The sequence below is a fragment of the Loxodonta africana genome, chromosome 11, assembly GCF_030014295.1.
Source record: "Loxodonta africana isolate mLoxAfr1 chromosome 11, mLoxAfr1.hap2, whole genome shotgun sequence".
Lineage (NCBI taxonomy): Eukaryota > Metazoa > Chordata > Mammalia > Proboscidea > Elephantidae > Loxodonta > Loxodonta africana.
This window is the reverse complement of record NC_087352.1, coordinates 23,806,760-23,832,688: the sequence shown is the minus strand read 5'-3', so window position 1 is coordinate 23,832,688 and position 25,929 is coordinate 23,806,760. Positions and strand designations below refer to the sequence as shown.

At 41.9% G+C, this 25,929-nt stretch overlaps 2 protein-coding genes across 4 annotated transcripts; both read right to left on the bottom strand.

Annotated features, from left to right (window-relative positions):
- Positions 1-297: 297 nt before the first annotated feature.
- LOC100668151 (immunoglobulin alpha Fc receptor) lies at positions 298-25,929 on the bottom strand. 3 transcript variants are annotated; one of them, XM_023543566.2, is made up of 5 exons: positions 25,808-25,922; positions 24,830-24,865; positions 18,528-18,815; positions 9,379-9,666; positions 298-3,459 (listed from the first exon to the last, which is right to left on the bottom strand). In XM_023543566.2, exons 1-5 carry the CDS (start codon positions 25,839-25,841, stop codon positions 3,227-3,229), a joined length of 879 nt encoding a protein of 292 aa, XP_023399334.1. In that variant the 5' UTR covers positions 25,842-25,922; the 3' UTR covers positions 298-3,226. The 3 variants fall into 3 exon arrangements, with proteins under 3 accessions (XP_023399334.1, XP_023399336.1, XP_023399335.1); XM_023543567.2 differs by lacking the exon at positions 298-3,459 and adding an exon at positions 3,469-3,868 and having other exon boundaries at positions 25,808-25,927; XM_023543568.2 differs by lacking the exon at positions 9,379-9,666 and having other exon boundaries at positions 25,808-25,929.
- Positions 14,226-15,427, bottom strand: LOC100674887 (small ribosomal subunit protein uS2-like). The gene has a single exon (XM_064293355.1). The coding sequence runs from the start codon at positions 15,187-15,189 to the stop codon at positions 14,302-14,304; it is 888 nt and encodes a 295-aa protein (XP_064149425.1). The 5' UTR covers positions 15,190-15,427; the 3' UTR covers positions 14,226-14,301.

Sequence of the window (25,929 nt, the reverse complement as noted above, 5' to 3'; positions counted from 1 at the left end):
GACGAGGCTATCCTGACGAAAGAACTGTATATCCTGAGCGTTCCTGAACCAGAATTATAACCTGTTACTTCCCTAATAAACCCCATAATCATGAGTATCTTCTGTGTGGCCATTACAATGAATTACTGAACCCAGCAGAGAAGTAGAGAGTGCTGTACAACGGATGGCTGGTGTCAGAATTGGTAAAGATGGTGGAGACGGGAGGCATGTCTGACTTCTGCCTCATAGGAATCAACCTTGGGCCATTGATCTTGATTCTCCTCCCCACTAGTGAAGTTAGAGGAAGTCAGACGCCTCTTCCATGCTGTTTTTTTTTTTTTTTTTTTTTAAATCGTGCTTTAAGTAAAAGTTTACAAATCAAGTCAGTCTCTCATATAAAAACTTATATACACCTTGCTATGTACTCCTAGTTGCTCCCCTCCTACTGAGACAGCAGAGTCCTTCTCTCCACTCTGTATTCCCCGTGTCCATTCAGCCAGCTCCTGTCTGCCTCTGCCTTCTCGCCTCCACTCCAGACAGGAGATGCCCACATGTGTCTACCTAAGCCAAGAAGCTCACTCCTCACCAGTATCATTTTCTGTCTTATAGTCCAGTCCAATCCCTGTCTGAAGAGTTGGCTTTGGGAATGGTTCCAGTCTTGGGCTAACAGAAGGTCTGGGGACCATGACCTCCAGGGTCCTTCTAGGCTCAGTCAGGCCATTAAGTCTGGTCTTTTTACTAGAATTTGAGGTCTGCATCCCACTATTCTCCTGCTCCATCAGAGATTCTTTGTTTTGTTCCCTGCCAGGGCAGTCATCCATTGTAGCCAGGCACCATCTAGTTCTTCTGGTCTCAGGCTGATGTAGTCTCAAGTTTATGTGGCCCTTTCTGTCTCTTGGGCTCATAATTAATTACCTTGTGTCTTTGGTGTTCTTCGTTCTCTTTCGATCCAGGCGGATTGAGACCAATTGATGCACCTTAGATGGCCACTTGCTAGCATTTAAGACCCCAGACACCACTCACCAAAGTAGGATGTTGAATGTTTTCTTAATACATTTTGTTATGCCAATTGACCTAGATGTCCCCTGAAGCCGTGGTCCCCAAACCCCTACCACTGCTACTCTGGACTTAGATGCATTTGGTTGTATTCAGGAAACATCTTTGCTTCTGGTTTAGTTCAGTTGTGCTCACCTCTCCTGTATTGTGTGTTGTCTTTCCCTTCACCTTAAATAGTTCTTGTCCACTATCTAATTAGTGAATACCCCTTTCCCTCCCTCCCCACCCTTGTAATCATCAAAGAATGTTTTCTTCTGTGTTTAAACTATTTCTTGGTTTCTTATAAGAGTGGTCTCATACAATATTTGTACTTTTGCAACTGACTAATTTCACTCAGCATAATACCTTCCAGATTCCTCCATGTTGTGAGATGTTTCGTGGCTTCATCGTTGTTCCTTATCATTGTGTAGTATTGCATTGTGTGAATATACCATAATTTATTTATCCATTCATCCATTGATGGGCACCTTGGTTGCTTCCATCTTTTTGCTATTGTAAACAGTGTTGCAATGAACATGGGTGTGCATATATCTGTTTGTGTGAAGGCTCTTATTTCTCTAGGATATATTCCAAGGAGTGGGATTGCTGGATCGTATAGTAGTTGTATTTCTAGCTTTTTAAGGAAGCGCCAAATTGTTTTCCAAAGTGGTTGTACCATTTTACATTCCCACCAGCAGTGTATAAATGTTCCAGTCTCTCCACAACTTCGTCAACATTTATTATTTTGTGTTTTTTTGGATTAATGCCAGTCTTGTCAGAGTGAGATGGTGTCTCATTGTAGTTTTGATTTGCATTTCTCTAATGGCTAATGATCGTGAGCATTTCCTTAAGCATCTTTTAGCTGCCTGAATGTCTTCTTTAGTGAAGTGCCTGTTCATATCCTTTGCCCATTTTTTAATTGGCTTATTTGTCTTTGTGTTGTTGAGTTTTTGCAGTATCAGGTAGATTTTAGATATGAGACGCTGACTGGATTTGTCAAAGCCAAATTTTTTTTCCCAGTCTGTAGGTAATCTTTTTATTCTTTTGGTGAAGTCTTTGGATGAGTATAAGTGTTTGATTTTTAGGAGCTCCCAGTTATCTAGTTTTTCTTCTGGTATTTGTGCACTGTTAGTAGTGTTTTGTATACTGTTTATGCCATGTATTACGTCTCCTAGTGTTGTCCCTACTTTTTCTTCCATGATCTTTATTGTTTTAGATTTTATATTTAGGCCTTTGATCCATTTTGAGTTAGTTTTTGTGCATGATGTGAGGTATGGGTCTTGTTTCATTTTTTTGCAGATGGATATCCAGTTATGCCAGCACCATTTGTTAAAGAGACTGTCTTTTCCCCATTTAACAGACTTTGAGCCTTTGTCAAATCTCAACTGCTCATATGTGGCTGGATTTGTGTCTGAATTCTCAATTCTGTTCCATTGGTCTATGTATCTGTTGTAATAGTACCAGGCTATTTTGACTACTGTGCCACTCTGTTTTTACAATACCAAATGATACAAAAATGCCTTCTTAGTTCAATATGGAAAACTTATTTTCTAAATTTGCTTATATTTATAAACTCTTCATCTGTATGAGCGAATGTCATGAAATTGGAACCTAACTGAATGATAAACCTGAAGATAAAGACATAGCCCTTAGTGAGGCATCCATACTGCTAGATTCATGCCAGAACCTGCCTACAACTAGTGGTACAGTAAAAAATGTTAAGCCCCAGGATGGTAAAATTACACAAATTTCCAGTTATTCTGAAAATTAAGTGAAAAAAAAAAAAGTAGATGAAGCACATACCAGTGTTTAAATAAATACCATATAAATAAAAAAATCTCATAGAATGGTGGCATTCACTTTTGTCAGTTTATAGATGAACAAAACAGATAGCTTGAGGATAAAGGAGGGATTTTCTGAATATTTTAGTCATGCTCACCAATTATTCATATGTGGTAGAGGCACTCATTTCAAAAAACGTGAGAAAGAAGAAAAACTAAGAAGGAAAATGAAAACAGCATGCAAAATCAGAATAAAGATGGAAAATTACAACCAGTGTCTAGAAAGATGGGATGGACATAATAGTAGATCCCCATAAAAAAACACCATTTGATTGGTTTGAAAATGGATCCAAGCTCCTTAGTTTCTCTTTCTCCCTTGAGTCCTCCAAGTAGCTTTGCAGGACTTCGCAAGTTCTGGCTCTTCTCTACTTTCAACATTTCCAGGTGTCTGCCAAATGGCCATTAGGGGCTGGTTGAAGGGTCCATTCTGTCTGACATTTCTGTTTACTGCAGCTTGTTTCAGCCAAGTCTTGCCTACCTTCCTTGTGTAGCACCCTACGGCTGTGCCAGTCTTCAGCTAATATTGCCAGGAGAGCCACAAGGACCAGACCTGCCACGATCATTCGGATCAAATTCTCCATAGTGTAATCCTGGTTCATGGTGTCTAGAGACATAAAGAGATGACTGGTTGTTGGTTGTGTCCCATCCCATTCTTTCCCCAGAACCTGAGATGGGAGTTCATTTCCCTTATTTGCTTCCTAAAATATGGTCCCACTCTGACTGCTTTTTAATGAGGTCATGTGCTCATGAGCACCATACTTATCTGTAAGCCTAGGTTCATGAGTTGTGGTTCCCATAGGTTCCCAGGGAAAAAAGAAGAAAGTGATTATGGAGAGGTTGTGTTTACCTTTCATTCCTTCCTCACCTGACGATTTTTTTGAGTATCTGGTCATATCCCTGAAATATCTCCATATGTCTAGAACCCTCAATTTGCTCCTATACACCTTCTTCACCCCATACAACAATTTGTGTTCTTCTCTTATATATGATAAAGGGTATATCACTGTTCATACCTGGGAAGTAGGTAGGACAAAAAGTGAGATAAACTTAGGTCAAATTTATTTTCTCTGTTGAGTGATCTCTTACAAGACATCGCTGCTCTCTGAGCCTTTTTTTTCTTTTTATTTGTTATATGGACTACATGGGCCCATGTTCCCCTCAAGGATATTATATTGTTAGTTGCCTTCGAGTCAGCTCTGATTCATGGTGACCTTATGTACAATGGAACAAAATGCTGACTGGTCCTGTATCATCTTCATAATCATTGGTATTTTTGAAGCCACTGTTGCAGCCATTGAGTATTTTGAGTGCCTTCCAACCTAGGGGCCTCATCTTCCAGCACTGTATGGGGCAATGGAGATCTATAAGACTTTTAATGGATAATTTTCAAGAAGTAGATTGCCACATCTGCCTTCCTATTCTGTCTTGGTCTGGAATTAGTTAGACTACCCAAGTTAGAGCCTGGTGACTCCAACTATCCATGTACGGTTGAATCAGTCTCACAATCCCATCTCAGAGAGTGGTGAAGAAAGTGGTCTAAAATGCCACTGAAACCTGTCCACCATGGGTGACCCTGCTGGTATATGAAATATTGGTGGTAGAGCTTCTAGCATCATGGCAACATGCAAGCCACCGTAGCACGACAAACTGACAGATAGGTGGTGGATGTAACATAATGCAGTGAAATTATAATGCTTAGAAAACCCTAGTAACTTCTTCCTGCTAAAATATAGAGTTTCTCTCACTACAAAACAAACAAACAAACAAAAACCTAAATCAAAGAGGCTTCTGAAGACCATCCTTCTGAGACAAGAGGCCTATATAACTCAATAGGCGTGAAATTGCCTTATCCACGTACCACTCAATAGAGTGAAATTTGGGAGAAGGCAGGATAACAGCACGTTAGCAGCCTCTTTAACAGAAAGACCGTCTCAGTCCTGTCCATGAGACTCTAAGATGTTTAATCCTCCTAAAGTCCCCAAAGTGCCTATCTAGTCCTGTGTTCTCCTGTAGGGTGTCACCAGGAGATCCTGGGAATCAGGAAAATAGAAAGCGTTAAGAGTTGGACTTTCATTTCATCTTCTCAGCCCTTTAGTCCTGCTTCATGAAACCCAAAAACTGCTTATTGACAAAGAACACTTCTACAAAAATAAACTTAATCCCTGATACCTTCCCAGTGCTATACTATGGAACATTTTGGTCTCCTTCTACAGCTTATATATCTTCTTGGCCTCCTCTGTGGTGGACACCTGGCTCTTGTTCACTGGTAAATCATGTGGCTACAATCCCACAGCACTGATTGGGAAATGACACATAATTCCCAAATGACAAGAATCCCATATATGTCCTGTTTACAGTTTGCTAATAAGCCCAGGAATCTGGACTGAATCCAGCTTCATCACCTGGAGTTGAGCCCCTACTTATTAACCCATTGCCGCCAAGTGGATTTCAACTCAGAGAGACCCAATAGGACAGAGTAGAGCTGCCCCATACCGCTTGCAAGGCTGTAATATTTATGAAGAAGAATGTGGCATCAGGATTGGTGGAAAACTCATTAATAACTTGTGATACGCAGCTGACAAAACCTTGCTTGCTGAAAGTGAAGAGGACTTGAAGCACTTACTGATGAAAATTAAACACCACAGCCTTCAGTATGGATTACATCTCAATATAAAGAAAACAAAAATCCTTACAACTGGACCAATAAACATCATGATATACAGAGAAAAGACTCAAATTGTCAAGGATTTCATCTTACTTGCATGCATAATCAACGCCCATGGAAGCAGCAGTCAAGAAATCAAATGGTCTTTGCTTTGGGCAAATCTACTGCAAAAGACCTTTTTAAAGTGTTAAAAAGCTAAGATATCACTTTAAGGACTAAGGTGTCCCTGACGCAAGCCATGGCATTTTCAATTGCCTCATATGCATGTGAAAGCTGGACAATGAATAAGGAAGACCGAAAAAGAATTGATGCCTTTGAATTATGGTGTTGGCAGAGAATATTGAATATAACATGGATGGCCAGAACAACGAACAAGTCCATCTTGGAAGAAGTACAGCCAGAGTGTTCCTTAGAAGCAAAGATGGCGAGACTTTGTCTTATGTACTTTGGATATGTTATCAGGAGGGACCAGTCCCTAGAGAAGGATATCATGCTTGGTAAGGTAGAGGGTCAGCGAAAAAGAGGAAGACCCTGAAGGAGATGGATTGACATAGTGGCTGCAACAGTTGGCTCAAGAATAGCAATGATTGTGAGGGTAGCACAGGACCTGGTGGCGTTTCATTCTGTTGTACGTATGGCCGCAATGAGAATCGACTAGATGGCGCCTAACAACAACAATCTTTACATAAGCAGACATCCATATATTTCTTTCACAGAGCAGCTAGTGGATTCCAAGTGCTGACTTTTCGTTTAGCAGCTGAGTGCTTAACCACTGTACCACCAGGGCTTCTCCCAAAGAGTTTTAATTCTCCTGGAATCCAGATTTCAGGCTTTCCTGGAAGTTGGTGTAAGCCACACATGCCATTACCCTTAGGTGTCATTTTGAACCTTAAGCCTAGAAAAAACTGGTTTCTAGAAGCCACCTTTGGAAACCCTGGTGGTGTAGTGGTTAAGAGCAACAACTGCTTACCAAAAGGCCGGCAGTTCAAATCCACCTGGTGCTCCTTGGAAATCCTATGGGGCAGTTCTACTGTGTTCTATAGGGTTGCTATGAGTGGGAATCTACTAGAAGGCAACAGGCTTGGTCTTTTTTTTTTTGAGCCAAACAACGGTCCAGATAAACTAGTAAGACGGTTTTGCTTTGGACGTTGGAGAATTCAGTCAGTTTTGGGGAACAGACCTCAAAGGTCAGAGTGGGAGTTATATTTAGCATAAATCAGTAATTATTTTAATTGTTCTTCAAGACAAAGCTGTATGAAAATCCTTCTTGACCATGAATTTATCAGTTCTGTTTCCACCCTTTTTTCCATGGCAGTGCTGACAAGATTCAGTATAAGAATTTTGGAAATTCTTCTTATTTTCGGAACATTTTTGCCATGATAGTAGAAGTGTTACCCCAATTTGCAAATTGTATATTCAATAAACTTTAATCAATTTCTGCTATTGGCTTAATATGATTTTTGTTTTAACACTACTTATCTCTAATCCAAAAACCTTGGTGGTGTGGTAGTTAAGAGCTACGGCTGCTAACCAAAAGGTCAGCATTTTGAATCCACCAGGCTCTCCTTGGAAACTCTATGGGGCAGTTCGCTGTGAGTCAGAATTGACTCAACGGCAACAGGTTTGGTTTTTTGGTTTATCTCTAATCCACGATCCATGATAAATTTGGGATTCACAGCGTGGGATGCATAGACAAACAAATCTGTCTTGGAAGACATACAGTCAGAATGCTCGTTAGAAGTGAGGATGGTGAGACTTTGTCTTACGCACTTTGGACACGTTATCAGGAGGGACCAGTCCCTGCAGAACGACATCATGCTTGGTAGAGTAGAGGGTCAACTAAAAAGGGCAAGACCCTCAATGAGATGGATTGACACAGTGGCTGTAACAATGGGCTTAAGCATGACAACCATTGTGAGGATGGTGCAGGACTGGGCAGTGTTTTGTTCTGTTGTACATAGGGTCGCTATGAGTTGGACCCCGCTCAATGGCACTTAATAACAACAACAACAGTGTTCCTAGGAGTAAGGGAAACAAAGGATAAGAAAGTGATGATGCTTCTACTCTCTTTCATTAAATTCTTTCTACCTCTCCTCCGGTTCTATTCCATATATCTTCTCCTGTCCTTTCACTGAATACCCATAAAGTGTAAAAGCGTGGTTCTGGAAATCAGGGGTAGAATATTGAACATGAAGACAACACTCAGGTCCTTATAGAGTATACAGTTGAGTTAGGAAAACTATTCACAAACAAGTTAAATGAAGCACACAAACCAAGAGATATCCAAGTTAGATAGAGACTGGTGACTTCAACTATCCACATAAAGGTGAATCATAAATGACTCAACCTCATAATCCCACCTCAGGGGGGTGGGGGGGAAAGTGTTCTAAAAGTTTGTTTAGCCATACAAAATGCTATAATTTACTATATTAAAACAAAAAAATCACATTACCAACTCAATACATGTAGAAAGAAGCATTTGATAACATTAAATACTTATCTACCTAGATAGGTAGGTAGGTAACTAGAGAGATACATAGACAGATGTATAGGTATAAGTAAAGGTATAGGTACAGATGGATTAACACAGTTGTCACAACAATGGACTCAAACATACCAACTATCATGAAGATGGCACAGGACCAGGCAATGTTTCATTCTGTTATGCATAAGGCTGCCATGAATTGGAGCTGGCTCAATGGCAACTAACAATAACAACAGCATGGGTATAACCAAAAAACCCCCAAACCCATTGCTGTCGAGTCAATTCCAACTCATAGTGACCCTATAGGACAGAGTAGAACTGCTCCCATAGAGTTTCCAAGGATCGCCTGGTAGATTCGAACTGCTGACCTTTTGGTTAGCAGCCATAGCACTATAACCACTATGCCACCAGGGTTTCCAGCATGGGTATAGATATAGGTAAATAGATATTGTTGATGTTGTTAAGTGCCATTGAGTTGATTCCCACTCACAGTGACCCAATGTGACAGAGAGAACTGCCTCATAGGGTTTTCTTGGCTGTAATCTTTACAGAAGCAGATTGCTACATCTTTTTCCCATGAGCAGCTGGGTGAATTTGAACAGCCAACCTTTGGGTCAGCAGCTGAGTGCTTAACTGTTGCGCCACTGGGGCTCCTTCTGTATACCTATAAATACAAAAAAAAACCCCAAGAAAAAACCAAGCCCATTGCCGTTGAGTTTATTCCGACTCATAGCGACACTATAGGACAGAGTAGAACTACCCTATAGAGTTTCTAAGAAGCACCTGCTGGATTCAAACTGCCAACCTTTTGATTAGCAGCGGAGTTCTTACTCACTGTGCCACCAAGGCTCTATATCTATATATAAATGTGTGTATATATTAGTGGACTAAGAATAGAATGGGATTTCTTTAATTTGATAAACCTTGTCTAAATAATATAAACCAAGCAGCATATTAATGGGAAAATATTTGATGGCATTTCCACAAATCTGTTTCCCTTGAATTGACTCCAACTCAGCATCTCCACAGGAGAAAGACCTGGTGATCTGTTCCTGAAATGACTACAACCTAGGAAGCCCTATGGGACAGTTCCACTCTGTCCTATAGGGTTGCTAGGGCACACAATAAAAACACAATAATCTTTACGGAAGCAGATCACCAAGTCTTTCTCCCTTGGTGCCACTGAGTGGGTTTAAACAGCCAACCTTTCAGTTAGCAGCCAAGTGCTTAACCGTTGACCCGCCAGGGCTCCTTAATAAAAGAATATAACATAAAATTAAAGGATACAATTTATGATAGCATAAAAATGCCAGCATAATTAGTCATAATCTAGCACACAGGGAAGGCATAGAATTGAGGTGGGATGTACCTACCTGTGACAACAAGCTCCAGGGTGTTACTGGGGGACGACCACACGTGGGGGCTGGCATTGTACCAGCCGTAGCACCTGTAGTTCCCTGAGAAGTTGTAGTTCACAGGACCCAGTGTGAAGCTGCCTTGGTGTCCCCCATTTTGTTGCTGTGGCAAATCGACTCCCCCATCTTTTGTCAGTGAAAATCTGTCAAATGGGATGCTAGCTGAACTACACCGGAGGGAAAAGTTCTCTCCCGGTGCCACCCGGTGGTCTTGATCAGCTGAGAGGAAGGGTTTGTCATAAAAGCCTAAAATAGAAGAGAGTGAGCTGTGAGTGAGAGTTTTCTTTCCCCCTATATCCCTGCCCCTCTGCTGGATCCATGCTAAGAGATGCTGACCTTCCCTGCTCCAGGAATGGGAGATCTCAATACTGAATTCACGGGGAACATCCTTTTCTGTCCTTTTTTAAAAGAATAGTATTTTTTTGTGTTTTCAGTGTAAGTTTACACTGTAGATTACGCTCCCTTTCAACAATTTCTGTACAAGTTGTTCAGTGACATTGGTTACATTCTTACAATGTGTGAACATTCTCATTATTCTTGCTCCGGTTGTGCCATTTCCGTTCATTTAGTTTCCCTGCCCCTTACATTCTCATCTTTGTTGTAAAGTAATTGCTGACCTTTTGGTCTCATAAGGTGGTTTTTTAAAGGAGCACGGTACTTATGGGTGATATTCATTATTTTCCGGGCCAATGTATTATTTAGCTACAAGGTGACCTCAGGGGTCAGTTTTTTTAAAAATAATTTTTATTGTGCTTTAAGTGAAAGTTTACAAGTCAGGTCAGTCTCTCACACAAAAACCCATATACACCTTGCTACACACTCCCAATTAAAAAATTAAATACTCTCCCCCTAATGAGACAGTCTGCTCTCTCCCTCCACTCTCTCTTTTCGTATCCTTTTCACCAGCTTCTAACCCCCTCCACCCTCTCATCTCCCCTCCAGGCAGGAGATGCCAACATAGTCTCAAGTGTGTCCACCTGATCCAAAAACTCACTCCTCACCAGCATCCCTCTCCAAGCCATTGTCCAGTCCAATCCATGTCTGAAGAGTTGGCTTCGGGAATGGTTCCTGTCCTGGGGCAACAGAAGGTCTGGGGGCCATGACCACCGGGGTTCTTCCAGTCTCAGTCAGACCATTAAGTCTGGTCTTTTTATGAGAATTTGGGGTCTGCATCCCACTGCTCTCCTGCTCCCTCAGGGGTTCTCTGTTGTGTTCCCTGTCAGGGCAGTCATCGGTTGTAGCCGGGCACCATCTAGCTCTTCTGGTCTCAGGATGATGTAGTCACTGGTTCATGTGGCCCTTTCTGTCTCTTGGGCTTGTAATCGCCTTGTGTCCTTGGTGTTCTTCATCCTCCTTTGATCCAGGTGGGTTGAGACCAATTGAGGCATCTTAGATGGCTGCTTGCTAGCGTTTAAGACCCCAGACGCCACTCTTCAAAGTGGGGTGCAGAATGTTTTCTTAATAGATTTTATTATGCCAATTAACTTAGATGCCCCCTGAAACCATGGTCCCCGGACCCCTGCCCCTGCTACGCTGGCCTTCGAAGCATTCAGTTTGTTCAGGAAACTTCTGTGCTTTTGGTTTAGTCCAATTGTGCTGACCTCCCCTGTGTTGTGTTCTGTCTTTCCCTTCACCTAAAGTAGTTATTATCTACTATTTAATAAGTGAATGCCCCTCTCTCACCCTCCCTCCCTCCCCCTTCTTGTAACCACAAAAGAATGTTTTCTTCTCACTTTAAACTATTTCTCGAGTTCTTATAATAGTGGTCTTATACAATATTTGTACTTTTGCAACTGACTAATTTCACTCAGCATAATGCCTTCCAGACTCCTCTATGTTATGAAATGTTTCACAGATTCCTCACTGTTCTTTATCTATGCGTAGTATTCCATTGTGTGAACATACCATAATTTATTTATCCATTCATCCGTTGATGGGCACCTTGGTTGCTTCCATGTTTTTGCTATTGTAAACCAGTGCTGCAATAAACCCAGGTTTGCATATATCTGTTCGTGTAAAGGCTCTTATTTCTCTAGGGTATTTTCTGAGGAGTGGGATTGCTGGATCGTATGGTAGTTCTATTTCTAGCTTTTTAAGGAAGCACCAAATCGATTTCCAAAGTGGTTTTACCCTTTGACATTCCCACCAGCAGTGTAGAAGTGTTCCAATCTCTCCACAGCCTCTCCAACATTTATTATTTTGTGTTTTTTGGATTAATGCCAGCCTTGTTGGAGTGAGATGAAATCTCATTGTAGTTTTGATCTGCATTCTCTAACGGCTAATGATCGTGAACATGTCCTCATATATCTGTTAGCTACCTGAATGTCTTCTTTAGTGAAGTGTCTATTCGTATCTTTTGCCCATTTTTTAATTGGGTTATTTGTCTTTTTGCAGTTGAGTTTTTCCAGTATCATGTAGACTTTAGAGATCAAGCACTGATCAGAAATGTCATAGCTAAAAACTTTTTCCCAGTCTGTAGGTAGTCTTTTTATTCTTTTGGTGAAGTCTTTGGATGAGCATAGGTGTTTGATTTTTAGGAGCTCCCAGTTATCTAGTTTTTCTTCTATGTTCTTTATAATGTTTTCTATACTGTTTATGCCGTGTATTAGGGCTCCTAACATTGTCCCTATTCTTTCTTCCAGGATCTTTTTCATTTTAGATTTTGTATTTAGGTCTTTGATCCATTTTGAGTTAGTTTTTGTGCATGGAGTGAGGTATGGGTCTTGTTTCATTTTTTTGCAGATGGATATCCAGTTCTGCCACCACCATTTGTTAAAAAGACTGTCTTTTCCCCATTTAACTGTTTTGGGGCCTTTGTCAAATATCAACTGCTCATATGTGGATGGATTTATGTCTGGATTCTCAATTCTGTTCCATTGGTGCATGTATCTGTTGTTGTACTGGTACCAGGCTGTTTTGACTATTGTGGCGGTATAATAGGTTCTAAAATCAAGTAAAGTAAGGCCTCCCACTTTGTTCTTCTTTTTCACTAATGCCTTATTTATCCGGGGCCTCTTTCTCAGGGGTTAGTTTTGATTCAAGGTTTGAAGAGTATCTCAGGGCAATAGTCTCAAGGAGTTCTCCAGTCTCAACCAGTCCAGTATGTCTGGTTTTTTTTTTTCTTTTTTTTTTTTTTAGGAATTTGAGGATGTCTTCCATATTTTTCTCCCATTCTATTAAGACGCATCTATTGTGGCCCTAATTAGGATGGTTGGTAGTGGTAGCCGAACACCATCTAGTTCTTCGGGTGTCAGGGTAGATGAGATTGTAGTTTGTGTGGATTTATTTGTCCTGTAGACTAGTTTCTTCTTTGTGTCTTTGGTTTCCTTCTTTCTCTTTTTCTTTGGATGAGACCAATAGTTGTATCTTAGACAGCTACTTGTAAGCTTTCAAGACCCTAGACTGTACCCACCAAACTAGGATGTAGAATATAACTTTATGTACTATATTATGTCAATTGATGGAGATGTCCCACTAGACTATGGTCCTAATATTCAAACCCAGAAATCCAGTCCCTAGAGGTGTTTGGTTACGTCTAAGAAGCTATCTGTAACTGTGCTCCCTATGTGTTTTATTATATATTTGACCCAAACTCTTGCAGACATATCTGTGTAGGCAAGCAATCCATGGGGCTTGGATGACATACAGTTTTCAAGAGATTTGATTCTGGTCTCTAAAACCAGAACAGTCATATGCTGGAAAAAAGAGATCTTCTACAAAGCTTGTGTCAGGGGCAGAAGAAGGAGACATTGTGTAAAAAGGATCGCAGGCAATGTGATCTGGAAACTTGGGAATCCCTGGATGGCACAAATGGCTTATGCCTGGGTATTAACTGAAAGGTTGGTTCTTTGAATCCACCCAGCGGTACCACAGAAGAAATTCCTGGCAATCTGCTTCTGTGAGATTACAGCCATTGAAAACCCTATGGAGCACAGTTCTACTATGAAGCATATGGAGTCACCACAAGTTGGAAAAAACTCAACGACAATGAGGGAAACTTGGGGTGCACCCTTCCAGAAACATGGGCTCAGGCCACCTTGAGGAAAAAGCTTAGAACAGGGTTGTTTATGACAGTAATATTGTATTGTATGAATATTGTGAGTTGTTAGGTACCTTTGAGTCAGTTCTGACTCGTAGGGACCCTGTGTATGACAGAATGAAACACCGTCTGGCCCTGCACCATTCTCACAATCATTGTTATGTTTGAGCCTATTGCTGCAGCCGCTGTGTCAATCCACCGCCTTGAGGGTCTTCCTCTTTTTTGCTGACCTTCTAGCCAGCATGGTGGCATTCTCCAGGGACTGTTCCCTCCTGATAACATGTCCAAAGTATGTGAGATGTAGTCTCGCCATCCTTACCTCTAAGGAGCATTCTGGCTGTATTTCTTCCAAGACAGATTTGTTCATTCTTTTGGCAGTCCATGGTATATTTAATATTCTTGGCTGACACCACACTTCAAAGGTGTCAATTCTTCTTCGATCTTCCTTATTCCTTGTCCGGCTTTCACATGCATATGAGGCGAGTGAAAACACCATGGCTTGGCTCAGGAGCACCTTAGTCTTCAAGGTGATATCTTTGCTTTCCAACACTTTAAAGAGCGCTTTTGCAGCAGATTTGCCCAATGCAACGCGTCTTTTGATTTGTTGACTGCTGCTTCCGTGGGTGTTGATTGTGGATCCAAGTAAAACGAAATCTTTGACAACTTCAACCTTTTCTCCATTTGTCATGATGTTGCTTATTGGTCCAGTTGTGAGGATTTTTGTCTTCTTTACTTAGAGGTGTGATTCATACTGAAGGCTGTAGTCTTTTTTTTTTTTTTTTACAAACCAGTTTTTATTTTCCGTCAACCTCATTTCCATTCTCTGAGAAACTCAGAGCAGCTTAAGACCACTCAGTGGTAGTTCCCACCCACTCGGTGGCCTGAGCGGTGGGGGCTGCCGACCAGTCTTCAGCTGCAGGCTGAGCACTCCAGTCTTCAGTAGGGAACTGCTGAATGGGCACAGAGGGCACCTGCACGCCTTCGGACCAGTCTGCAACCTCAGGCTGAGCAGCAGTAAATTCAGGAGCAGGAGCAGTCCATTCACCCTGAAACTCTTCCTTGGTGACAGCCTTTTCAGCAGCGGCCTGCTCTTCCTTTTCAATCTCTTCGGGATCTCTATAGAAGTACAGGTCAGGCATGACCTCCCACGGGTGCTCCCGGGAGATGGTGCCCCGCATGCGCAGAACTTCCTGGGCCAGCATCCACCACATCAGACCCACCGAGTGCGCTCCCTTGTTGTTGCACGGGATAGCAATGTCCACATAGCGCAGAGGAGAATCTGTGTTACACAGAGCAACTGTGGGCAGGTTCACGTAGGACGCCTCTGTGAGAGGCTGGTGGTCGGCCCTGGGATCGGTAACCATCAGAAGACGCGGCTCTCGGAAGGCCTCCTGGATCTGGTTAGTGAAGGTTCCCGGAGTGAAGCGCCCAGCAATCGGGGTGGCACCAGTGGCAGCGGCAAACTTCAGCACAGCCCCCTGGCCAGTATTCCTGGAGGATATGACAGTGACGTCAGCTGGGTTTTCAATGGCAACAATGGCCCGAGCTGCCAACAGAAGCTTCTCCCAGGTCCTCTTCAGGTTTATAATGTAGATGCCATCACTTTCCCTTTTGTAGATGTACTGTTCCACCTGGAAGTCAAGGTTGGTGCCACCTAAGTGCGTTCCTGCTACAAGAAATTTGAGGACATCCTCATCCTTCATCTGCAGGACATCAAGGGCTCCGGACATTGCGACAGTTTCCCCTTTAAGTTACGCCAGCAACCCAAGACAACGCCGTATGGAACCCCCTGTGGGTAGCGCGGAAAAGCAAGGCTGTGGTCTTTGATCTTCATTAGTAAGTGCTTCAAGTCCTCTTCACTTTCAGCAAGTAAGGTTGTGTCACCTGCATAAAGCAGGCTGTTAATGAATCTTCCTCTAATCCTACGAATATTGTATGAATATGCTATATTTTGTTTATCTGTTCATCCGTTGATGGACATTCGGTTGTTTCCATCTTTTGGCTTTGTGAAAAGTACTGCAATGAACATTGATGTGCATGTTATTCAGCCATAAAGAGAAATGAAGTCTTGATGCATGCTGCAACATGGATGAACCTTGAAAACATCACGCTGTGTGAAATAAGTCACTCACAAGAGAACAAAAATTGTATGATTCCATTTATATGAAATATCTAAAATAGAAGCGTGGATGCAGACTTCAGTAGTGGTTATCAAGGGTGAGTAGGAGGGAGGGGGAAAGAGACTCATTGCTTAGGTGTCTTAGTTATCTAGTGCTGGTCTAACAGAAATACCACAAGTAGATGGCTTTAACAAATAAAAATTTATTCTATCATAGTCTAGGAGGCTAGAAGTCCGAATTCTGGGTGCCTGCTATAGGGAAATGTTGTGGGGGAAGGTCCTTGTCATCAATCTTTCCCTGGTCTAGGAGCTTCTCAGTGCAGGGACCCTGGGTCCAAAGGACATGTTCTGCTCCCAGCTCTTCTTTCTTGGTGGTATGAGGTCTCTCTCCTCTCTGCTGGATTCTTTCTTTTATATCTCAAAAGAGATTGACTCAAGATATGACCTAATTCTGTACATTGAGTCCTGCTTCATTAACATAACTGCCTCTAATCCTGTCTCATTAACATCACAGAGGTTAGGACTTACAGAGCATTGGATAATCACATCAGATCACAAAATGGTGGACAACCACATAATCCTGGGAATCATGGCCTAGCCAAGATGGTACCTATTTGGGGGGAACACAACTCAATCAGCAACATTGGAGGACACTGAGCTTCTGTTAAGGGTGATGAGAAAATCTGGGAACAGAAAATGGTGACTGTTGCACAACATGATGAACACAATGTCACTGAATTGTATATGTGAAGAATGTTGAAATGGCAAAAGTTTTGTTACAAATATATTTACCACAATAAAAAAAATTAGGGTTGGTTTCCAGGAGGTGAAACATAAGTCCCATTTCTTAGATGTGGGTTCTGTGTAGCGACTTCCTTCCAAAGAGTACAGTATGGAAAGGGACAAGGGTAGAGTAACTACAGTGTAGAAACCTGACAAATACTATGTAACTACAGTGTAGAAACCTGACAAATACTATGTCAGACAGGTGATCAAGGTCAATATCAACAGTGGTAAGTCAGGTTGACAGCTTGAACCCTTGCTAGGATGTGATGAAATGTCATTTTGCCTTTGTGATCTTGCTCACAATAACCCATGATTCCTGTCCAATCATGAGAAAAACATTAGACAACTTCCAGTAGAGAGGTGTTGTTATGGGTTGAATTGTGTCCCCCCAAAATGTGAGTAGGAATCCTAATCCCTATACCTGTGGATGTAATGTGATGTAATCAATTTCCATAATGTAATCTGGTGTAATGCAAGCACCATCACATAATATAATCTAAGGCAATGTAATCAATTGATCAGTTGAGGTTGTACCAGTGTAGGGTGGATCCTAAACCTAATTGCTTCTGTTATATAAACAGCAGCATAGACACAGAATTGACACCTTTGAACTGTGATGTTGGCAAGATTATTGAAGGTACCATGGAATGCCAAAAGAACAAACAAATCTGTCTTGGAAGAAGCACAACCAGAATGGTCCTTGAAAGCAAAGAAGCTGAGACTATGTCTCACATACTTTGGAGATGTTATCAGGAGGGATCAGTCCTTGGAGAAGGACATCATGCTTGGTAAAGTAGAAGACCAGTGAAAAAGAGGAAGACCCTTACTGAGATGGATTGACACAGTGGCTGCAACAACCGCTCAAGCATAGCAATGATTGTGAGGATGGCGCAGGGACAGGGCAGTGTTTCGTTCTGTTGTATATAGGGTTACTGTGAGTCAGAACTGAGTTGATGGCACCTAACAACAACAACATCAAGACACAGAAAGACACACACAGAGATGACTGACAACATGGGAAGGTCATCTACAAGCAAAGGAATGCCAAAGATTATTGGCAGACACTAGAAGCCAAAGAGAGGCTCACAGAAGGAATTGACATGGCTGACACCTTGACTTGAAATTTTAGCCTCCAGAAGTATGAGAAAATAAATTTCTGTTCTTTGTTGTTGTTGCTATTTAAGGCCACCCAATGTGGTACTTCCATTAAACAGCACTAGGAAACTGAGACAAGCAACCTACAAAACGTCTGACCAGTCTTCCTCAAAACTACCAAAGTCATCAAAAACAAGGAAAATCTAAGAAACTGCCACAGTCAAAACCGAAACCAAACCAAACCCATCGCCGTCAAGTTGATTCCAACTCATAGTGACCCTATAGTCAAGAGGAGCTTGAATAAACATGATCATTGAATGTCATGTGATATTTTGGATGGATCTTGGAACAGATAAAGAACCCTACGTAAAAACTGAGGAAATCTAAATAAATATGGACTTTTAGTTAATAATAAGGTATCAGTGTTTGGTTCATTAATTGTGACAAAAGTCCCTGGGTGGTACAAATTATTAAACTCTCAGCTAGTAACTGAAAGGTTGGCAGTTTGAACCAACCCAGAGGTGCCTCAGAAGAAAGACTTGGTTATCTTCTGAAAAGTCACAGCCTTGAAAACCCTGTGGAGCAGTTCTACTTTGCACACATGAGGGCACCATGATTTAGAGTCGACTCGACGGCAACCAACAACAACATAAATGTGACAAATGAATGATACTAATGTAGGAGGAACTGGTCCCTGGAGAAGGACATCATGCTTGGTAGAGGGTATGGGAAAAAGAGGAAGACTCTCACTCAGTGAGATGGATTGACACAGTGGCTGCAACAATGTGCTCAGACATAGCAGCGATTGTGAGGATGGCGCAGGACCAGACAGTGTTTAAGTTCTATTGTACACAGGCTCACGATGAGATGGAACTGACTTGACAGCACCTAAGGACAGTAACAATGTAAGGAGTCAGCAATAAGGGAAACTGGGTGTCAGGTATATGAGAACTCTCCATACTACCTTCCTAATTTTTCTGTAAATTGAAAACTGTTCTAAAGAATAAAGCCTATTAAAATTTCTTTTTTTGAAAAAACGGGGGCTGGAAATGGTGGATGTCTCCTTACCTGTCACTACCAAATCCAGGGCATCACTGTGCTCCGACCAGCCTTTGTAGCTCCTATATTGGCAGCGGTAATTCCCTGCAGAGTTTGCATCCATGGGGTGAATGGTGAAAACAGCCGCCTCCTTCTGATATCCCAATATTTCATTTACCTGCTGGTACTTAGAGTTTCTCAGAATCTTCAGGTGGTATAAGTACGACTCAGGAGCTCCCTTGCACAGGATCTTCACGGTCTCATTCCAGGGAACCACAGAACCTGGTACGGCAGATATGGTAGGAATAGAAAAGTTCCCTGGAAGAGAAATGGAGCCCAGATTTAGTTGCGCTGACATGGAGAAATTATATGTTTGTATGTGTTGTTGTTGTTGTGTGCCGTCGAGTCAATTCTGACTCAGAACAACCTTGTAGGACGGAGCAGATCTGCCCCACAATGTTTCCAAAGCTTTAAGTCTTTGCATGAGCAGATCACTGGTCTTTCTCCTGAGAAGCTGCTGGGTGGGTCTGGACCACGGACCTCTAGGTTAGCAGTAGAGCACTTAACCATAGCGCCACCAGGGATCCTACATATATAAAACCAAAAAAAAACCTTGCTGTCATCAAGTTGATTCTAACTCATAGGGACCCTGTAAGACAGAGTAGAACTGCCCCACTGGGTGTCCAAGGAGCACCTGGTAGATTCGAACTGCCAACCTTTAGGTTAGCAGCTGAACTCTTAACCACTATGACACCAGGGTTTCATATATATGAAAAAGCTTAAAACTGAGGGTTGTTTATGGCTGAGTAATATTCCATTGTACGGATATACCACATTTTGTTTGGAGCCCTGGTGGCACAGTGTATAAGAGCTTGGCTGCTAACCAAAGGGTTGGCAGTTCGAATCCACCAGCCACTCCTTGGAAACCCTATGGGGCAGTTTTACTGTGTCCTATAAGGTTGTTATGAGTTGGAATTGACTCAACAGCAGTGAGTTTTTGGTTTTTTTGTGGTCATTGGTTGCCATAGAGTTGGCTCTGATTTATGGCATCCTCAAGTACAACAGAACAAAACGTTGCCTGGTCCTGTGCCATCTTCACCATTGTTGGTACGCTTGAGTCCGGTGTTGTGGCCATTGTGTATTTTGAGTGCCTTACAACCTAGGGGACTTACTTATTTATTAAAAAAATTTTTTTATTGTGCTTTAAGTGAAAATTTAGAAATCAAGTCAGTCTCTCACACAAAAACTTATATACATCTTGCTATATACTCCTAGTTGCTCTTCCCACAATGAGACAGCACACTCCTTCCCTCCACTCTCTCTTTTCGTGTCCATTTGGTCAGCTTCTGACCCCCTCTGCCCTCTCAACTCCCCTCCAGACAAGGAATGCCCACATAGTCTCATGTGTCTACTTGATCCAAGAGGCTCACTCTTCACCAGTATCATTTTCTATCCCATAGTCCAGTCCAATCCCTGTCTGAAGAGTTGGCTTTGGGAATGGTTCCTGTCTTGGGCTAACAGAAGGTCTGGGGTCCTTCTAGTCTCAGTCAGACCATTAAGTCTGGTCTTTTTACGAGAATTTGGGGTCTGCATCCCACTGCTTTCCTGCTCCCTCAGGGGTTTTCTGTTGTGTTCCCTGTCAGGGCAGTCATCGGTTGTAGTTGGACACGATCTAGTTCTTCTGGTCTCAGGCTAATATAGTCTCTGGTTTATGTGGCCCTTTCTGTCTCTTGGGCTCATAATTACCTTTTGTCTTTGGTGTTCTTCATTCTCCTTTGCTCCAGGTGGATTGAGACCAATTGATGCATATTGGACAGCTGCTTGCCACCTTTTAAGACCCCAGATGCCACTCTTCAAAGTGAGATGGAGAATGTTTTCTCAATAGATTTTATTATGCCAATTGACTTAGATGTTAGGGACTCATCTTTCAGCACTATATTAGACAACATTCTGTTGTGATCCATAGGGTTTTCATTGGCTAATTTTTGGAAGTAGATCACCAGGCCTTCTTCCTAGTCTGTCTTAGTCTGGAAGCTCTGCTGAAACCTGTCCACCATGGGTGACTCTGCTGGTATTTGAAATACTGTTGGCAGAGCTTCCAACATCACAGCAACACACAAGCCACCACAGTATGCCAATCTAACAGATGGGTGGAAATTCCCATAACATAAAATTAGCCATTTTAAAGTGGCATTTAATACATATACAACATGGTGCAACCCATCACCGCTATCTAGTTCTGGAATTTCTTCATCACCCCCAAAGGAAACCCCACATCTCTTTAAGTAATTACTCCCCATTTGCCCCTTCCCATGGCCCCTGGTAACCACTAATCTGCCACGAGCTTTGCTTGGTGTTTTGTTTTTGTGGTAATCTTTATCAACATCCAATTCTGCTTGAGTGTGTGTGTACTTGTGCATGTGAATGTGTGAGTGTGAGGGCTCACAGAGATGGAATTGGTGGATAGGGAACAGATGGGAGGAGGCACTTAAAATGAAGGTACTTGGAACTTAGATGGTTAACGCTCTGGGCTGCTAACCATAAGGTTGGAAGTTCAAGTCCACCCAGAGGTACCTTGAAAGAAAGGCCTGGCGATCTACTTTTGAAACATCAGCCATTGAAAACCCTATGGAAATGAAACAACCAGAATACAAATAATGAGAATATTCATGCATCATGAAGAATGTAACTAATGTCACTGAACAATTTTGTAGGAAATTTTGAATGGGGACCTAAGTTGGTGTGTAAACCTTCACTGAAAACACATTAAAATATGATTTAAAAAGAAAGAAAAGAAACGCCTGTGGAGCACAGTTCTACTCTGATGCACGTGGGGTTGTCATGAGTTGGAGTTGACTGCGTGGCAAGTGTTTTTTGTTTTTTGGGGGGCTGTTGGGGGGGTGACTTAGAGAAACCATGTCAATTGATCAAGACCACTAAACTGTAGAGTGGCCAAGCCTTCTTTGGAAACTAGGACTATTTTACTCCAGATTCTGAGCCCTTTGCCCTGCAGGTGGGGCAAGCTCTCTATCCTGGAATGGTTAGAGTATGCAGTGTGAGGGACAACTCACAAGAGCTTCTTATGAACATGATAATTAGTTCTGTGAGATAGAGCCAGAAGGCTAGGGGCTAGGAACTGGGTGCTTTCATAAATGAGCTTTGGGACAGAACAGAATTTGGAAAGGTTTGGGGTCAGGAAGGTGCTGGTTAGCTTCCTGGTCCCAGTTCATTCACGCTGAATGGCCTTAAGCAAGTGGTTTTGCATTGTGAAGACTTTTGTTCTCAGTTTAGGAGTCCTGGGTGGTGCAAATGGTTAGTGCACTTGGCTGCTAGCCAAAGGGTTGGTGGTTTAAGTCCACCCAGAGATGCCTCAGAAGAGAGGCCTGGTGATCTACTTCTTAAAAATCAGCCATTGAAAATCCTATGGAGCACAGTTCTATTCTGATACACTCGGGGTCAGCATGAGTCAGAATCTACTTGTAGGCAACTGGCTGGTCCTCAACTTTAATCCCAATACCAAAATTGACCAGTAGGGGTCAGGACACTCAAAATGGGCTGGTTTCCTTTACACAAATATATCATCTCTGTGCTTTGCCACTGTGTTTTCAGTATTTTATTTTAGACCTGTTATCAGTGTGTTCAACTGCAGCTCTGTCTCTGTAGAAGGGGATAACAGGGAGCTTGCCCCTCCCCACCTAGACTGTTGTCAACCAAGACAAACCTGATAACAGGTGGCTGTGGAAGGTGTTCACTACGCCCTCTGAAGCCTGATGATATTCCATGTGCTCAGTACCACTCAGTCAGCAATACATCTGTACATTCGTTATTCCAAAATGTATAGAGAGATGTTTATATTACTTCAGGCACATTGCTAATCATTGGCACTACAGGTACTTTCCTATTTATGGTGTATTTGAGTTACGATGAACCGCACTTATAACAATCTGTTTTTTGTACATCTTATTGTTTTTTTTATTGTTAGTAATATGTGCTACATATAATGTTGCGGCAGATAATTTACCAGTGTTATCATTCTCAGATGTTCACTTGCAGATGTTCAATGCTATAGTTTATAAAGGTGCTGATAAAAAAAAAAAGGCAATTAAAAAAAAAAGAGGTATTCATTCAATTTATGTCAGAACTGACTTAAAATGGAGTTGTCAGAATGAAACCCAGTTGTAAGCTGGGGACTACCTGTACAAGAATGACCTAAACTGGTGGATCTCAACAAAGGGAAAGCTTGCATCTCAGGGGGGACAATGTGACAATGTCTGGAGCCATTTTTGGTTGTCACAACTAGGGTAAGATGTACTATTGACATCTAGTAGGTAGAGGCCAGGGTACTGCTCAATATCCCACAATGCCAAGACAATCTCCCTCAATAATTAACCCACCCACTGCCATTGAGTCCATTCTGACTCATAGTGACCCCATAGGACAGAGATGAACTTCCCCATAGAATTTCCTATGCTATAATCTCTACCTACTGAAGCAGACTACCACACTTTTCTCCCACAAAGTGGCTAGTTGGCTCCAACAGCTGATCTTTCAGTTAGCAGCTGAGTGCTTAGCCACTATACCACCAGGGTTCCTTTAACAAAGAATTACCTGGTCCAAAACATCAGTAATGCTGAGATTGAGAAATTCTGACCTAAACAGACCTGGTTAATGTCTTCAAGGAATTGATGATGCGGAAAATGTCAGATATTAATTATTAATTAAAAATACAAACCCAAACCCAAACCAAAACAGTTGCCATCAAATTGATTCTGACTCATGGTGACCGCATGTGTGTCCGGGTAGAACTGTGCTCCATAGGGTTTTCAATGGCTGATTTTTCAGAAGTAGATCGTCATGGCTTTCTTGCGAGACTCTGGGTGTACTCTAACTGCCAACATTTCAGTTAGTAGCCTAGCACTTTACACAACCCAGGGACTCACTCTCTCTCTGTAGATAGATAGATATAGGTAGTCTTCAATTGGTCCTGTTTCTTCAGAGAACCCTGACACATACAGTGAGTTTATCTGAAGATTAACCATTGAAGGGTTTTAAAAGGAAGGTAACACATTTGTATTTTAAAAACACAAATAATCCAGACTAAGAGCTGGATGAATGGATGAATGTGTAGTTCACACCTATTAGGAGGTCAAATAGAAGCTAGGGTGAAAGAATATGTAATAGTACCTTGGAATTAGGCAGTGTCCCTTTAAATAAAGTGAAAGAAATAGACTTGGAAGAATTAGAATGTGAAAACAAGCAATTGGACACAGACGCCACACTAGGATTGGCGTCACCCAGTGTGGTGTCACCCCCCCCAACCCCGGACCTCCCCCAGGACCAGACCATACAGAATCCTCAGTCATATTTATTATCAGTATTAATCATAGAATAATATCTGATCAATGTGAATTGTTTAAATGTAGTATTTCTTAGATTATATGAATACTAACAACAAAATTGTTTTGTAAAATCTTTCTACATTGAATTACATTACTAGTACAACATTATTGGTAACCGAGTAGAGGCCTTTTTTTGACTGTTCTCTGGTTTTTCCTTTAATTACTACTTCATTCTCAAAAAAGTTGTTGTTATAGGTTTGCAAATACTACTTACCACAATATTGAGGCTAAAACACCAGAAAATCTGACAAAATCAGCCGCTATAAAAACACTGGCAGTAACAGAAACGACAGTGCATGCAAAACCATGTGATTCGAAGCTTCATGGTAATTGGGTAATAACGACAGCCCTGGCCAGACAGCATCAGAGGGTTCAAAAAGTAAATTAGCATAGGGTTTTAGCCTGGAGGGTCTATTGATACATGTGAGCTGGGCTTATGAAAAAGATTTTTGTTGTTATAACTAACTCTGGGGATTTTTTTTTTTAAATAATAAATTACTCCTGACACACAGCACAAAAACTTTATAGGCGGTCATTTTTGTGTCATCCCCTCTGATAGTGCCACTTGGTGAGGTCTGCACGTCCCACATGCCCCTAGTGACACCACTGATTAGACATAGGGCAGGATATTGGGCAATTAGAGATGTCTCCTGACTTTCTCACTCCTACAGTTGTGACATTCTGTAAATAGAGATCTCTGACAGAGAAACAGCCTAATGGAGACAAAGGTTGTAAATTCAGATCTGAGCACTATGAGTTTGAGGGGCCTGGGAATACCAAAGTGAAATGGAAAGTTTGCAAGGCGAACATAGTGGAAACAACAGGAACAAGGAATAAAATCAGAATTCATTTGGGCTTTAGAGTATCACTCCAGCCCTGCTAACCCAGAGCTGAGGGCATAAGAGGTTTCAAGGAGATTTAGGGAACACTTACGGTCCTGTGCCTGAATCCTCTGTCCCAGACAGAGCACTGGAAGAGACAGAAATTTATGAAAAATTAATTTACTTGTTTCTAATCTCTATAACAAACCACCCCAAATAATGACATGTTGTTAGTTGCCGTTCATTTGATTCATACTAATGGTTACCCCAAGTGTGTAGAGTAGAAGTGCTGTATAGGCTTTTCAAGGCTGTGGCTATTTGGAAGCAGATTGCTTATCTTCCAAGGTGCCTCTGACTGGGTTCAAACCACCAACCTTTTAGTTAGAGATAGAGCACTTAACAGTCCATTGCACCACCAAGGACTCCATAACAATAATGACACATTAAAAAAAAAAAAAGACCAAACCCATTGCCATCCAGTCGATTCTGGCTCATAGTGGCCCTATAGCAACCCTACAGGGCATAGTAGAACTGCCCCATACAGTTTCCAAGGAGCATCTGGTGGATTCAAACTGCCGACCTTTTGGTTAGCAGCCATAGCTCTTAACTACTACTCCACCAGGGTTTCCTAATGGCACATAGGTTAAAAAATTATCTTTTTCCGCAATAAATTCTTCTTTGTCTAATCTTATCAAAAACCCCTCCGAAGAATGACATACAGGATAAAAAACATTTTTTCTTTGGCAACAAACACAACTATTGAAGGTCATCTTTTAGCTCCATTTTCTAGTAAGATACCAGGCCCTAAGACTCTCCTCTGTAGGAGCACTGGAACCACCATGAATCTCCAGACAGTTTGCCATAGACTGAATACAGACAACCAAAAGCCAAAAGCTAGCTTTAATTTAGGAAGAGGCAGAGGTACGGATATCTGTGTGAGTCATTTCTTCACTAAAGAAATCAGTATCTTCTTGGTAACCACTGAAAGCACTGAGTCCTCCTGTTAAGAGAGACCCTGACAAGTTTGGGTTTCCCCCATCTTCCTCTCTAATCCACTGTCATTTCAATCCACCTTAGTTACAGGACTCACCGAGGCACAGGAGCTTGGTGCCTTTGGGGATCATGATGCAGACTCGGCCTTTGTTGGTGCATATTTACAGCAGGACAGTATGTAACAACACAGTAAGATCCACGGAAGTGTGAGATCAGAGC

Excerpts from the sequence above, each read along its gene's own strand:
- LOC100674887 (XM_064293355.1), bottom strand. The coding sequence starts at position 15,189 with ATGTCCGGAGCCCTTGATGTCCTGCAGATGAAGGATGAGGATGTCCTC.
- LOC100668151 (XM_023543566.2), bottom strand. The coding sequence starts at position 25,841 with ATGATCCCCAAAGGCACCAAGCTCCTGTGCCTCG. Across the intron at positions 24,866-25,807 it reads CACCAAGCTCCTGTGCCTCG|TGCTCTGTCTGGGACAGAGG; the intron begins GTGAGTCCTGTA and ends TGTCTCTTCCAG. Across the intron at positions 3,460-9,378 it reads CCTGGAGCTTGTTGTCACAG|ACACCATGAACCAGGATTAC; the intron begins GTAGGTACATCC and ends TTATGTCTCTAG.